At 37.5% G+C, this 16,316-nt stretch overlaps 1 protein-coding gene across 1 annotated transcript; it reads left to right on the top strand.

Annotated features, from left to right (window-relative positions):
• Positions 1-9,280: 9,280 nt before the first annotated feature.
• Positions 9,281-12,910, top strand: LOC107717023 (uncharacterized). The gene is made up of 6 exons (XM_016523672.1): positions 9,281-9,352; positions 9,452-9,607; positions 10,248-10,385; positions 11,355-11,438; positions 12,040-12,530; positions 12,646-12,910. Exons 1-6 carry the CDS (start codon positions 9,281-9,283, stop codon positions 12,908-12,910), a joined length of 1,206 nt encoding a protein of 401 aa, XP_016379158.1.
• Positions 12,911-16,316: the final 3,406 nt, after the last annotated feature.

Raw genomic sequence — 16,316 nt, 5'->3', positions numbered from 1 at the left:
ACGGGACACCTTTCGGGAATCAGCGTGACACCATAATTAGCATAAACATCGATAATCAATATGCAGATAGATGTATGAATAATGATCAGTTGCAATTACAAATACTGATGACATCATTCTGAATCCCTGTAAATTTTGAATGACTAGGATATTTTCAAACTTTAATCTTTAATAACACCCACATATACATTGTGTAGAAAACAATATCTTCGTGTTTGAGGTTTAGAAGAAACCCTAAGCAGGAATATTAATATTACTATGTGGACTTTCACTATAAAGCTCTGTCTTAGATTATTCAAATGAAACCATCAACAGCTGTTTGACCACACAGACCTTTTGTCACGACACCCATGGCCTATGAGTATTAATAATGCTCCCAAATGCTTCTGCATTCACATTTAAAACGCTTCGCCTCACACACACACATATATATATATATATATATATATATATATATATATATACATACACCCACATATACATTGTGTAGAAAACAATATCTTCGTGTTTGAGGTTTAGAAGAAACCCTAAGCAGGAATATTAATATTACTATGTGGACTTTCACTATAAAGCTCTGTCTTAGATTATTCAAATGAAACCATCAACAGCTGTTTGACCACACAGACCTTTTGTCACGACACCCATGGCCTATGAGTATTAATAATGCTCCCAAATGCTTCTGCATTCACATTTAAAACGCTTCGCCTCTGTTCTAAATGTCAGTGATAATTCACGGAACAGCTGATGCTGTTTATTCACTTTCGACTTAAGCCTTTAAAACAGCGAGAGAACAACAACACTTGCAGGTACTTAGCGTCGTTTGAGCCACATCAGCAGCCGTAACAGATGCTGGGTAAATGAAGATAAAACCAGACGCAGCTGAGAACAGGGTTTGTAATGGGTGATCAACGACTGGATTTGCACAAGGTACTGCTCTGAGACCCACAGTCAGCTCAGTAATTGGTGCAGAACAAAGTACCTTTTGCAAGCGCATCCAGCTAATTGAATGGAAACAAGGAGCATATGGTACCTGATAGTGCTGTACTGTATAAAGTATTGTTTTGATGATGCATGCCACTTCATTGCACAATAGTTTGGCGAGCAGAAGATTCCCTAGATAAACACCTTTCTGAGGGTTTGTGTATTCATTCTGAGATTTCTGACATGTGCAAAAGGGGTTTTCCCCCGTATATGTCCTTGTGACATACACTAAAAAATGCTGGGTTAAATACAACCCAGTGCTGGGTAAAATAGGGACAAACCCAGCAATTGGACTGTTTTGACCCAGCGGCTGGGTTAAATGTTTAACACAACCTTCTGGGTAGTAACCCAACCGCTGGGTCAAAACAACACAATTGCTGGGTTTGTCCCTATTTTACCCAGCACTGGGTTGAATTTAACCCAGCATTTTTTAGAGTGTACCATTCCTATTGAAAATAACAGATGAAAGCAGCATTTTCTGATGTAGACACCATAAGAAGAACTACAGCGGTCATTTCATTAGTATATACTTTTAAAAAGAAAGATTCCAAAAGGGGATTTTCACAGTAATTCCACTGAAGAACCATTTTGGTTCCCCAAAGGACCTTTCAGTGAACAGTTCTTAAAAGAACCATTTTTTCTCACTACGAAGAACACTTTAATAATCTAAAGAGCCTTTTTCCACTATAAACTGTGCTCCAGAGATGGTAAAGGTTCTTCATCGAACCATAAATGGCAATAAAGAACCGTTATTTTAAGAGAGTAGTGCTTTTCACACTACATGTTGTTTCAAAGCAGCTTTACAGAAAATAATGCATTAATATCTTAAGCATTTAAAATGTCAAGGTTTTCTATAAAAAATGACTTAAATGTCTGTCTGAAATCAGAATATAGTGCATGAGGCATATGGAGTACTTTTATGATGCTTCAGTTGTGTTTTTTTGCCGTTGTGGAGCTTTTAAGCCCCAGTTCTCATGTAGTTTAATTATATTGCAAAGAAACCCAGAATATTGTTATAAATTCACCTTTTGTCAGAGTCATATCCTTGTGGGGAGCGCTCTGTCTCAATGTCCTTTCCCAATCGTGCACTCTTCTCCTTTCACTTTCTGTCTGTTTTCAAGTTGTCCTGTCAAAACAGGCATATAACTTATATAAAAAAAATTAATAATAAAAAATAAAGTCACCATTTGTGTTCCAATGAAAAAAGAAAATCACACTGAATTATATGAAAGTGAGTAATATTTAATTTTTGGGTGAACTATTGCTTTTAAAAAATAAAATAAAATAACACAAAATTATTAATTTGTGCAAATATCAATTTAAACAGCTTATTACATTTCAAATTTATTTTACAATTATTTAATAAATACATCTATCTTGGATTTGTTTAAGTTTATCTTATAATTTGTTTAAATATAAATGTAAATTCATCTTTGCTGAAAAAATAAAATAAAGTTTGAATACTTACATAATGATGTTGGTGAAGTGTGGCATTATAAGCAAGAAGGAAAAATAATGAAGTGGCAAATATTGGAGCATTAACACCATCCTACTTCTTAAAGTTCAATGTTTGAAACCTTTTAGAAGGACAGACGGAATACAGATGATCTTGAAATGAGATAAAGCCCGACTGCCATTGATGTAGTCCATGATCCTCGCTCCTTTAATTGGTGGCAGGATTAAGTCATTTACCGCTTAGTAAAGGTCAGCGCTCTCCAAACAGACAGTGGATGAGAAAGGTGAATGAACCCTTGGCCTGCATGAACAAAGTCGTATCAGACACTGAGCTGAGAGACATGACCTTTAACTCAGTTACATACGGTGAGAGTGGAAACATGACGTTTGATGCTGGGTTAAATCTCTGTCACAACAAACTTGAGCTAACCTCGGTAAAGTTTGTGGGGAGGTGGGAAGTGTTGAATTCATGAATATTCCCAGGATGGCAAGGATTGAACAGTTGGTGCTTTATTCTTTAGAGTAAAACTGAGAGTGGCAGAGAAAGAGAGTCCTCTGTCTCTGGAGTAATCAGAAAAGATTTACATCAGCCTACCAATCTAAAGTACACTGAAGGAAGGCCTGCTCGCTCTGGGAGTTTCTCGCTTGAGTTACTCCTTATGCGGAAAGTATCTCACAGAAAGAGAGCTGATGCACGTTTTACATGCCAATATGTTGACTCACACACCTCACAAGATAGATATAACCATGATAAAGTCACAAAATAAGGTCACAAAACATGTTAACAAGTTATCATGCATGATTAATCAAAAATGTTTAAATGGTTAAAGTTTTTTTGCATTAATGCATCTCGTTTTTACACACACCTAAAAATTCCCTAGCCGAGCACCCGCTTATTGGTAAATGACGGAGAAGGACCCTCTTTATGGGTAATTTATTTATAAATCCAACCCTCACGGGTCATTTAACAAAAGACATTTGCACTCTTTGTATGGTGAAATCTAATTATCATCAAAACTTAATAGGTGAACTATCATCCACAAGCAAAACACTTTCATTCATGTTAATGCAAACATTATCAAAGCCAGTTTGCATTTCCAGTAGGGCTGCACGATTAATCGAATGCGATTGTCATGTGCATTTTGTTAGTAAAGCCGGTTCTGTAATCAGCAGGAAATCATCATCACGTGCTTTCAGATGGAGCAGAATTTACTACACATAGCCGTAGTTCACTGACAAGTTACGCAAAAAAAATCGCAGACGATTTTATTGCGTGATTATGAAATCGAAGAAATCGTTCGGGATAATGACAGCTGTTTGCATAGCTTCTCAGTATACTACGGCTCTGTGAAGTAAATGCTGCTCCATCTGAAAGCATGTGAAAATACCACATTTAATAACATATTTTTACTCCAAACTCACTTCATAATGTCAGTCGAGTGTTTGAAATACATCCTTCTGTGAGATGATGTGGCTTCTTACACAGAATAAGGCACGCAACATATTTCATAGTATTTAAGCAGTGATAAAGGCATTGCATTATAAATATACTTTATTTTAATGAAAATTATAATAATAAGAACTCAGATAAACTGTATATTGCCGTAGTCGTGTGTTTATTAGTCATGTTGAATCAATGAAAGCAGTTGAATCTTCTGTTTATTATATATATATATTTATAGGCATTTCCTGGGTTTCTTCTGCGAGGCGTATTTGGAGTTTCAGCGCGAGAGCGCCCTCTGGTCTTTGGATGGAGATTTACTGCTGATCACAGAACCGTGCTTCACTGAAAGATACGCATGACAATCGCAGCTTCTGTCGAAATGCGATCTCGATTCCATTTCGATTTATCGTGCAGCCCTAATTTCTAGTGTGCTCTGATGCAGTTTGAGAATATAAAATGAGTTTCATCCACACAAATTGCACAACCTAATAATTATACAAAGGCCAATTATTTAGTTTTTGATTGTTAAAAGGACCTTTGTTGATGTGTTAATGTCAAAAATTATACAATAAAACATTATAATTGATTTACAGCCCTAGTTAACACTAAAACTAACTGGAAGTAATATCAACAACTACCTTAACATTTACTTGGTGATTTATTTTTGGATCTGACTGTCAGAACTTGAGACATTTTTACCCTAAATTTGATTACAAATGAGAATAACCATAATTATGGTGACAATATTAATTCACATAAAATAAAAATGGTAAAACCTGTCTTACAAAATCAAACTAAATCGGTCAGTCAAATTTATATTTGAAGCCCAAAAAAATTCTGTAAAAAACTTTTTTCTTTACTGTACATAACTTAAAAATAAATAAATATCAATAACTTAACTGAGTCAGATAGATTAAATGTGTTGCAATTAAACTAGTACATTATTTACTGTAAAGCTCTATAAAACATACTACATTCTATATATATATATATATATATATATATATACAAATTCTATGAAATCTATAATGCTAGCATTACATTCTAAACATTGCCATGTGGCTTAACAATCCGGAATATAAACACTTATTGCTTGAAAGGAGATAAACTGTCATGTTTACATCATAAAAGAAGGGTTGTTCATAATTATCTTTCAACAAGAAACTTTTCCAGCGACTTCCTGTCAATGTTATTTGTACTTGACTTGAAGTTTATTTCACTCAGAGCAAGCTGCAAGAACAGTTTCATCTGTCACGAAAACCTGCGAGTGGCTTATTCCCTCTGACACCCTGACAGGATGAACACTATAATGACAGTCTAGACACCGTGGAAGAGTATGGGGTGTTTGTGGGAAGGCAGACCCTCCACGGGGAATGAGAAAGAGACTGGAGCTACAAACAAGCTCAACAAGGAATCTGTCATTTCCAGCCTCTATTTGAAGGATTGATAACTGTCAGTTCACCCAGAAATGAAAATGTACTCACCCTCAGGCCATCCAAGATGTAGATGAGTTTGTTTCTTCATCTGAACAGATTTGGAGAAATGTAGCATTACATCACTCGCTCACCAACGGATCCTCTGCAGTGAATGGGTGCCGTCAGAATGGGAGTTCAAACAGCTGATAGAAACATCACAATAATCCACAGTAATATTATGAAGTATTGTTACAATTAAAATAACTATTTTGTATTTTAACATGTAATTTATTCCTGTGATGGCAAAGCTGAATTTTCAGAAGCATGAATTTTCAGTGTCACATGATCCTTCGAAATCATTCTAATATGCAGATTTGGTGCAGAAGACCCCGATTTGCATCAGAGGGTTTTCTACGGTCCTAATACTATCACATTCACTGTATTGTGAAAGCATGAGGCTCTTTGGCCTGTGAGTATTGTCCAGATCTCTGAGCAACATACAGTCACTGAGCACCGAGCTTTGTAATTATCCTGACAGACAAAATGCTGTCACAATCAATTCCATTATCAGTCAGCAAGAACGTGCTGCAGATCATTCACGCTCCACCCAGCGGAAGAGAGGTCATCTTCATTAACACAAAACTGCACACTGTTCGTTAGGTGAGACACATTTACGCAGGAAACTGAGCAGCGGCGTGCCTGCGGGGGTCGACGGTAGAGGTTGTTAAAAGCTTCGAGCATGTCTGAACTCCCAGTGCTGGCAAAAGTCAGTGCACATTGTAGGCCTCTTTAGATCGTAATACAAAAAAGCTGCAGGGCATTTCTCTATGAGCCGGCCTGAATCTGCTTCAGATAATGATCTCAGGCCTCATCAAGTGTAGGGGATTCAAGCAACACGACGCAACCACTGAAATCACGTCCTTTGTTTTGAGGACAGGGTGTCATTGGCTTTTCTTTCAACGCTGTAGGGGAGAGCAGAGACAATTGTTCTTACTTTTTGCTCTTAAAAAAAGGCATAAACCATTGAAACTTTGCCTCAAACATCTTTCACATATCAGCATTGATTTCTCATGCCAATTAAAATGATAACTTAAAATAAATATAAATAACTTAACTGAGTGAGTGAGTGGGTGAGATACATTTAAGGATACAACGTTGGTTGCCGTAATGGAACAATAATTTTGAAAATTGTCTGGAAATTCTCTTTACTTTTTTCTAAGTAAACTTTCTTAAGTAAATTTTAAAAAAATGTTTGGCATAAACCTTTACAATTTTTCCTCACACATATTAGCATATTAGAAAATAATAGTACAATAAATAAATAAATAAATAAATAAACATCAATAACGTAACAGTCAGATACATTAAAAATGCTATAAAACATATTACACACACATATTGTCACGGTCGGTGGTAGTGTGATGAGCGCGGAACGAGGAGACGAGGAGACCAGGAGTACAAAACAAAGGGATTTATTCTTGTCACAGGGAATCACACGTAGCACGAGGAGAAGACATCAACATACAATTCCAGACAAGGGAGAACTGAACGGGCTAGAACTAAATAGGGTAGATAACGAGGGGCAGACAGGTGATGGGGATAACTAATAACAAGGAACAGGTGATACTAATAATGTGAAAAGGAACTGGAAGGACCAAATAAGGAAAACAGGAACTCAACAGGAACATACATGTGACAGATCGCCCCCCTCCCAGACAGCGCATCCCGCGTGCAGAACTCCCTGGCGTACTCGTAGAAGGGGAGATCTTGGCGGGACATGGCGAGGAAACCCGCGGCGATCTCCATGCCGCGGGAAGGAAAAATCAGGAAACAAAAAACGGGAAAAACGAGGAGAAGGGGCGCTGCTTACTTTTGTTTTTGGTCTGGAATTCTGTCACGGTCGGTGGTAGTGTGATGAGCGCGGAACGAGGAGACCAGGAGACCAGGAGTACAAACCAAAGGGATTTATTCTTGTCACAGGGAATCACACGTAGCACAAGGAGAAGACATCAACATACAATTCCAGACAAGGGAGAACTGAACGGGCTAGAACTAAATAGGGTAGATAACGAGGGGCAGACAGGTGATGGGGATAACTAATAACAAGGAACAGGTGATACTAATAATGTGAAAAGGAACTGGAAGGACCAAATAAGGAAAACAGGAACTCAACAGGAACATACATGTGACACATATATGTGTATATGTGTATATACACACACATACAGTGGTGTGAAAAAGTGTTGGGCCCCCTTCCTGATTTCTTATTTTTTTGCACGTTTGTCACACTTTAATGTTTCAGATCATCAAACAAATTTAAATATTAGTCAAAGATAACACAAGTAAACACAACATGCAGTTTTTAAATGAAGGTTTTTATTATTAAGGGAAAACTAAATCCAAAACTACATGGCCCTGTGTGAAAAAGTGTATGCCCCCTAAACCTAATAACTGGTTCGGCCACCCTTAGCAGCAACAACTGCAATCAAGCGTTTGCGATAACTTGCAATGAGTCTGTTACAGCGCTGTGGAGGAATTTTGGTCCACTCATCTATGCAGAATTGTTGTAATTCAGCCACATTAGAGGGTTTTCGAGCATGAACCGCCTTTTTAAGGTCATGCCACAGCATCTCAATAGGATTCAGGTCAGGACTTTGACTAGGCCACTCCAAAGTCTTCATTTTGTTTTTCTTCAGCCATTCAGAGGTGGACTTGCTGGTGTGTTTCGGATCATTGTCCTGCTGCAGAACCCAAGTTCGCTTCAGCTTGAGGTCACAAACAGATGGCCGGACATTCTCCTTCAGGATTTTTTGGTAAACAGCAGAATTCATGGTTCCATTTATCACAGCAAGTCTACCAGGTCCTGAAGCAGCAAAACAGCCCCAGACCATCACACTACCACCACCATATTTTACTGTTGGTATGATGTTCTTTTTCTGAAATGCAGTGTTACTTTTACGCCAGACGTAATGGGACACACACCTTCCAAAAAGTTCAACTTTTGTCTCGTCAGTCCACAGAGTATTTTCCCAAAAGTCTTGGGGATCATCAAGATGTTTTCTGGCAAAACTGAGACGAGCCTTTATGTTCTTTTTGCTCAGCAGCGGTTTTCGTCTTGGAACTCTGCCATGCAGACCATTTTTGCCCAGTCTCTTTCTTATGGTGGAGTCATGAACACTGACCTTAACTGAGGCAAGTGAGGCCTGCAGTTCTTTGGATGTTGTTGTGGGGTCTTTTGTGACCTCTTGGATGAGTCGTCGCTGTGCTCTTGGGGTAATTTTGGTCGGCCGGCCACTCCTGGGAAGGTTCTCCACTGTTCCATGTTTTTGCCATTTGTGAATAATGGCTCTCACTGTGGTTCGCTGGAGTCCCAAAGCTTTAGAAATGGCTTTATAACCTTTTCCAGACTGATAGATCTCAATTACTTTCTTTCTCATTTGTTTCTGAATTTCTTTGGATCTCGGCATGATGTCTAGCTTTTGAGGATCTTTTGGTCTACTTCACTTTGTCAGGCAGGTCCTATTTAAGAGATTTCTTGATTGCGAACAGGTGTGGCAGTAATCAGGCCTGGGTGTGGCTAGAGAAATTGAACTCAGGTGTGATAAACCACAGTTTTAACAGGGGGGCAAACACTTCTTCACACAGGGCCATGTAGTTTTGGATTTTGTTTTCCCTTAATAATAAAAACCTTCATTTAAAAACTGCATGTTGTGTTCACTTGTGTTATCTTTTACTAATATTTAAATTTGTTTGATGATCTGAAACATTAAAGTGTGACAAACATGCAAAAAAAATAAGAAATCAGGAAGGGGGCCAACACTTTTTCACACCACTGTATATAAGATAAATAGTGACTCGTGTCCTAGAAATTAATCAATGAATTAATTAATATATGAATTTAATGAAGTATTGTATGCTCTGTTAAGGGACTCACTTGTATTGTGCATTACATTTGTTATTATGCTTACAGATTGAGAAATGTCCGATGCTGTCTCGTGGCCAGACAAACTTGCTTGGAGGTGTGCTGAAATGCATCTGTGGTTTTCACACTCCAAAGGTAACATTAATGTAGCAAGTATTTTTTGTTAGTATTATTTACTGAAATGGTTTTCTTTCTGAATTGTTACATGTATTTTTTTTGGGCTGTCTTAAACAGCCAACTGCCAGCCCTACTGGACCAGCACAAAGGGTGGTGGAACAACCTGCTGCTGCTGCTGGAACAGCAAAGAAGGCCATGGAGCAGAGTCAGCCGGACCCCCAGCCCCAGCCTACTGCTCCTGTGGCAGCAAGAGTTGCAGCACAATTGTCAATGGTGAGTTGCAATTTTTTTTTTAAAGCATTGAAGTATGAGTTCACTTCAAATTCGAGGAAGTTCAGAAAGTAAGAAGAAAGCAAGAAAACTAAGAGATGCTGGCTGAGACCTACTAATTGTCACACCTCTTGTACAGTGGGGGCAGCTGTTGTCTGCTGATTGGTCGGTTTGAATATCTCAGATTTGGTTTAAGTCACATGGTCAAGGATAAATGAAGAATGTAACCTGTGTGCTCTCTCTCTTTCATCTCTGGGCTCTACTCTTGGATTGTCCTCTTCCTCTCTAACTGAGCTCGGCCTGGGTTGAAGGTCACTGAGCTAGACTCATGTCCCTCATGGCATCTCTCTCTATACTTCTCATGTGTTAAAGCTACATTTTCTCTTTTTCATTCTATATCTCAGGTAACATTCCACATACACGCTGGCTATTATTAATTGTACACATGTTAATAATTATTCCACCATGCAAATACTTTGTAGTTATTTCAAGAGTCAGTACTGCTAATGAATCATTCCTCTTATGGACTACACTTCCATTCAGAAAGAAGTATTTTTGAAGTCTGCATTTACTTAAAATAGTAATATTAAAATAAATAGTAATGCTTGCTATTATAACACATTGTGTCTTCTCACATTTTTAGTATACCAAACCAAGATTTACCGGCTCTCACATTGCTGCAGCAAAACCGAATCTTAATGTGGCCAGGAGACCTTCCCAGGTTGAAGACCAGCCCAGCGCAGCAGTGTCTAGTGCCTCTATACCAAGCACCACTGTCTCTGTAAGTAATTGCATAATCTACATTGTATTCTATGAAGACACGTTCCACTTTCCATTCTATCCAAATTATTAAACTTTTAAAAATATTTTTTAATACCAGAAAACCATATTTTAACAAAGAAAAAAGCAATATTATATAAATAGATTTCACACAAACTACCATTCAAAAGTTTTGGGTCAGTAAGTTTTATTTTTTTTAAAGATATTGAAAAAGGAGGCATTAAATTGATCAAAAATCTCAGTAAAGACATTTAATGTTACAAAGGATTTCTATTTCGAATAAATGCTGTTCTTCAAACTTAATTCTGAAAAATACCACTGTCACATTTATGGACTTTGTTGTGTTAACTCTCCTCATGTTCCTTGACCTAGTTTCTGTCTCCCCTTGATTATGTTATTCAGTTCACTTGTGTCTAGTTAATTTACTCATTCGTCCCTCATTGGTCTGTCTACTTAAGCTTTAGTTTGTTCAGTTTGTCTTGGTCCGTGTGTTACTGCCTTCCTCTGTGTGGATTAATTAAAGACTATTTACGCTTCATTTTCATCTTTGTGCGCTTTCCTCAACACAGTAAGCGTGACAACCACTAATGCAGTTTTATTAAGTACCAGCCATTTTCACATTTTCAACTAATAGTAATGAATGTTTATGTTCAATAGAATGATTTCTGAAGGATCATGTAACACTGAAGACTGGAGTAATGATGCTGAAAATGTGTTCTTGCCCCCATAGAAATAAATTACATTTCACAACTTTAAATTGTAGTAATGTTTCATAATGTAACCATATCTTTTTACTGTTTTTACTGTATTTTTGATCAAATGCAACTCTGGTGAACAGAATAGGTTTCTTTTATAAACATTTAGACCTCAAACTTTTAAACTGTAGCGTATGATATAATCTAGGATGAGTTAAAGTTATTGTAATGTTATATTTACAAAATCTATTATTTTTTACTTCATGATTGTACAGACACCAGATGCTCAAGTTCCAGCCCCTGTCCCCAGAGCCACTGCAGATGTGTCCAGTCCCGCTCAGCCATGCAGTATTGTCTCCGTAAGTAATTTCCTATTCTGTTGGTCTAAAAATGTAATTAAATCAGTCGCCAAAAAGTCGCCAGACAGCTGACACCATTCTTAACACTTTGGAAAGTAATTTATCTAATTTGTTCTTTTCACTTAACAGAGATGTTAAAAGGCTCACATGCCCTGAAATTTTGAATATAACTTTTATAACCAGTAGTTTCTTAAAACACATTCAAGCTGAGAAAAAACAACAATCAAACTATTGTCATAATGTCAATTGAGTTTACTTGATACTGATTTATCAATGATAAAACAATGTATATATGTTAACATTCATGTGTCAAAATAAAGAGATATTGTTTGTAAAATCTCAAATGTTTTATTTCATATATTAAACAGGATTTCAGAATAATTATTTCGTTACTTTTTTTTGGATGACAGCAGTGTATAATGTAAAGTTATCAGTTTCATTGTCATAATCACTGTAATACTAAAGGTATTTAAGTGAAAACTATTATTGCAATGATAATTTCATGTGAAGGTAATCATGGATAAAAATAAACTGCTTAAAAAGTGCTTAAAAAATAAAATGACCTTACTTGACTAAATGTTTTGTCTTTTTTCCTTCACAGACAGCTCATTCTGGGGCATTATTGCAAGGTCCATCTGTAGTTCCGCTTCCTCGTTTGTGGTCGGAGACCTTGCCACCAGAGGATCACAAGTGGATTGGCAAAAGGCTTTTCAAAATGGGATCCAAGGGAAAGCCAGGGCTTCGTGATAACCTCCAGCTCTGGTATTACCCACCACAGCCAGCACTTATTTACAATCAGGCTCCAGCTCCAGACAGATTCTTTTGTCATTCTTTTCTGCTGTGGATGCCGTACAAGCTGTGGAGGGTTAAGGTTCTCTGTCCCAATCCTGCCTGTGGACAACATCAGCTGACAGGAGGTGGTCTGCACAAAAGGTCACGGCAGGTTCTAGACATTGACAGAACGTACAACATGGTCACAGAAACCCTCATCTGTACCAAGTGTAGAGCCTCGCATGTGTCCTGGAGTCAGACTGTCCTGCAGCAGCTAGATCTGGGCCATCGCTCTGAGTTTCAGGTCATCCTCACGCGGAAGTAAGTACACTTTCATTCCTCATCCAGTTGTTAGCCCATCATCACATATATAAGCAAATACTTTACAAATCAAATATCTAAAATATATGAATGTGTGGATTTTGCATTTCCTAAGGTACGCCTGTGATATGCGGGTCATCCGGCTCCTGCGTGAGCGTGGCTTAGGCAACAGCCCCACGCGGGTGATCAAGCAGCTGCGTGAAAACCACAGCGAGCAGTGGCTCCATCGTCTGGCCCGGTACACCACCCAATGCGTTGACTTCCTCAATCAACCCGGGGTGATGCCAGTAAAATTCCAGGAGCCCCCAGAGCCTACAGTGGTGCCAAGCTGCAAGTGGCTGCTCACCGTTTACAGCCAAGACATCCTGAGAACGGGCTAGAACTAAATAGGGTAGATAACGAGGGGCAGACAGGTGATGGGGATAACTAATAACAAGGAACAGGTGATACTAATAATGTGAAAAGGAACTGGAAGGACCAAATAAGGAAAACAGGAACTCAACAGGAACATACATGTGACACATATATGTGTATATGTGTATATACACACACATACAGTGGTGTGAAAAAGTGTTGGGCCCCCTTCCTGATTTCTTATTTTTTTGCACGTTTGTCACACTTTAATGTTTCAGATCATCAAACAAATTTAAATATTAGTCAAAGATAACACAAGTAAACACAACATGCAGTTTTTGCCATGTATTTTTGGATTTTGTTTTCCCTTAATAATAAAAACCTTCATTTAAAAACTGCATGTTGTGTTCACTTGTGTTATCTTTTACTAATATTTAAATTTGTTTGATGATCTGAAACATTAAAGTGTGACAAACATGCAAAAAAATAATAAATCAGGAAGGGGGCCAACACTTTTTCACACCACTGTACATACACACACACACACATATATATATACTCAAGTCGATTAATATTATATGCATTAAGATACTCTAATATTACAATAATATATATTTTTGAGATTTTGTGTCTTGTACTTGTAAGAGGATGTACACTGGAATGTGACATTGAGATGATTTTAGCTAGAAATATTACGGGTAGCTACGATTAACTTTCCAGCAACATGCAGAGTGCAAATTAAACACAAAATAATCCAATAATGTAATAATCCCAAAGACAGACGTCCCTTGAGTGAAAAAATAAGCCTAAAATAATGGACAGGCCCATTATAAAATTGGCTGCTGTCATCTTTTTGTGCCTTTCAACCTTATTTAAATTCTCCGCAGCTTCTTTTCTGGAAAGAATGTCATGCACACACTAATTCATGCGTAAATCTGTGAGAAAATTACACAGATGTTTTTTGTTGCTATAACACATGCTCTGCCATCTGCGGTTGTGTCTGCTTAAAGTATTACAGCGTAATCATGAATGAAATATCAACACACGGTTCATATGTTGATCTCCAAATAAGCCTCTTTAGATCAGGGTTTGTCTGCCTGGAAGCAGGTTCAAGCCAACTAACTTTTTTGGTGCATATGCTTTCAATTTACTGAAAAAAAAAACAAATTTAAATAATGGCTATGATGACTATTATCCCGCCTCTAGTCAAATAAATAAAGAAAAAAATCTAACTACTGTAGAAAACAATTGGCCTATGACAAACATTGCACAAAAAAAAAATGCATTTATTAAAATGAAAATATGCATACAATACAATATGCATTTATTATTTTTAGTCTAAAATACTTTTACTATGGCTTCAAAAATTACAAAAACAATCACTAGTGGAAATGTTCAGGAACCTGAATCATAATTCCTTATGATTGCCATTCCTATGTCATATTGACTATTACTGATGTGTCTGCTCTGTATTCACAGTGTGACTGAAGAGTGAATGTAATTTCTTGGCTGGATTATGACTGACAGACAGGAATGAGTGGCACACATCTTATCTTCACTGCGCTGGCGAGAGAGCTGCTGACACACTGGATTTTGCAAATGAGCCACTGATACATTCTAAACAGTTTTTTTTGCTTAATTCGAGTCAGGCTTGGCTGGTCGGGTGCAGCAGATAATGGCAAATTGCAGACATTCTTAATAGACTTATAGAGTTTTGATTTCAGGGAATTCAAATCCATTAACTTGAACACCGTCTTTCGCATCAGCCTCCGATGAGAATGAGGGTGAGGAAGGTTAAAAAAAAAAAAACAATAAATGTAGATGCTCATGACATAATCAGACCATCACAAATACCCAGAATAATTGAATTACAATTAAACATACTAATCATTGGGATTATGGCAATTTTGTCATCTAAATGACATTTAAGAATAGAACTGGCATTCTATGAGTGTTTCCGTTAGGGCAGTTGCACAGATGCCTGCAAAGTTGTCTAGTTCTTGCAGGAATATAATCAATCTAATCTAATCTAATCAAAAGAATGATATATGTTGGGTGCAGCAGGGAAGAATTTATATAAGCCCCTGAATTTAAATGTAAATAGGACAAATCCGTGCAAAACAAAGAAGGTGTATGAGTCAAATAATAAGGCAGTTTATTTCCTCCTGGAACTGTGCACTGTGCTGGGCGAGAAATTAAACTATTGTTTCCTTTGTCATCGCCATTATTTCACAGGCTTCAAATTAAATCCTCCTCCCTGTTTGGCTCTGCTGTTTAAAGAGAATAAATGGGAGGAAAGTTTCTCTGAAAAATAAATGTATTCTTAATTATCCATCCTTGGAGTGCACATGCAAATGCTGTTTTTTTTTTCTTAAAGGAGCCATTTTCTACATTTTTGTAGCATATTCTAGCAATTCATATTCAGTCACATTAAAATATGTACCTCAAGGTTTCTTGTACCTAAAAGTAATGTAGTTTTGCATGACTCTTTTCCGTTCACTAAAACCGAATTGGACTTGACCCTGTTCTAAAAAAGAACCTTTTCATGACAATTTGTCACTCACTCTCTCAGCTTTAGATTTAAAAGGTCTATCTATCTATCTATCTATCTATCTATCTTTTTTTTTGCTACTGTGCCTTTAAGAATTATCCAAATTTCATATGAAATAGACAACAACAACTGTCACATTGTGAAAATATAGTGAGGTTTATGTTACAAAAAAGTACAGTTTGCCAATGGGGTAGATGTTTTCAGAATTAGAATCAGAAAGAGCTTTATTGCCAGGTATGTTTACACATATGAGGAATTTGTTTTGGTGACAGAAGCTTCCACAGCACAAACAGATCACAGTGACAAGACACAGATAATAAATAGGAAATAATAATATACAACAAATATTTAAAAAAATACACAACATGCAAATAGAAAATAGATGGCATTTGTGAACATGCTATGTACAAATGCAAGGAAATGTGAATAAGAAGTATGGTGTGTTAAATAAATAATGTTTGTGTATTACACATTTATTGCCAAGTTAACTGTTCATGAGATGGATTGCCTGAGGGAAGAAACTGTTCTTATGCCTGGCTGTTCTGGTGCTCAGTGGTCTGTAGCGCCGACCAGACGGCAATAGTTCAAAGAAGAAGTGGTCTGGGTGTAAGAGGTCCAGAATGATTTTGCCAGCCCTTTTACTCACTCTGGATAAGTGCAGCTCTTGGAGAGTGGGGAGGGTCGTACCAGTGATTCTCTCAGCAGTCCGGACTATCCGCTGCAATCTTCTAAGGTCTGATTTGGTAGCTGAGCTGAACCAGACAGTTATTGAAGTATTCAGTGACTGCAGATTAGAACTGTATCAGCAGCTCCTGTGGCAGGTTGCTCTCTGCTGGCGAAGGAAGTACAACCTCTGCTGGACCTTTTTAGCAATGGAGTCA

The sequence above is a fragment of the Sinocyclocheilus rhinocerous genome, unplaced genomic scaffold, assembly GCF_001515625.1.
Source record: "Sinocyclocheilus rhinocerous isolate Xijiao unplaced genomic scaffold, SAMN03320098_v1.1 scaffold1874, whole genome shotgun sequence".
Classification (NCBI taxonomy): Eukaryota; Metazoa; Chordata; class Actinopteri; order Cypriniformes; family Cyprinidae; genus Sinocyclocheilus; species Sinocyclocheilus rhinocerous.
Note: the sequence above shows the minus strand (reverse complement) of the source record. Positions and strands in the feature narration are given on the sequence as shown.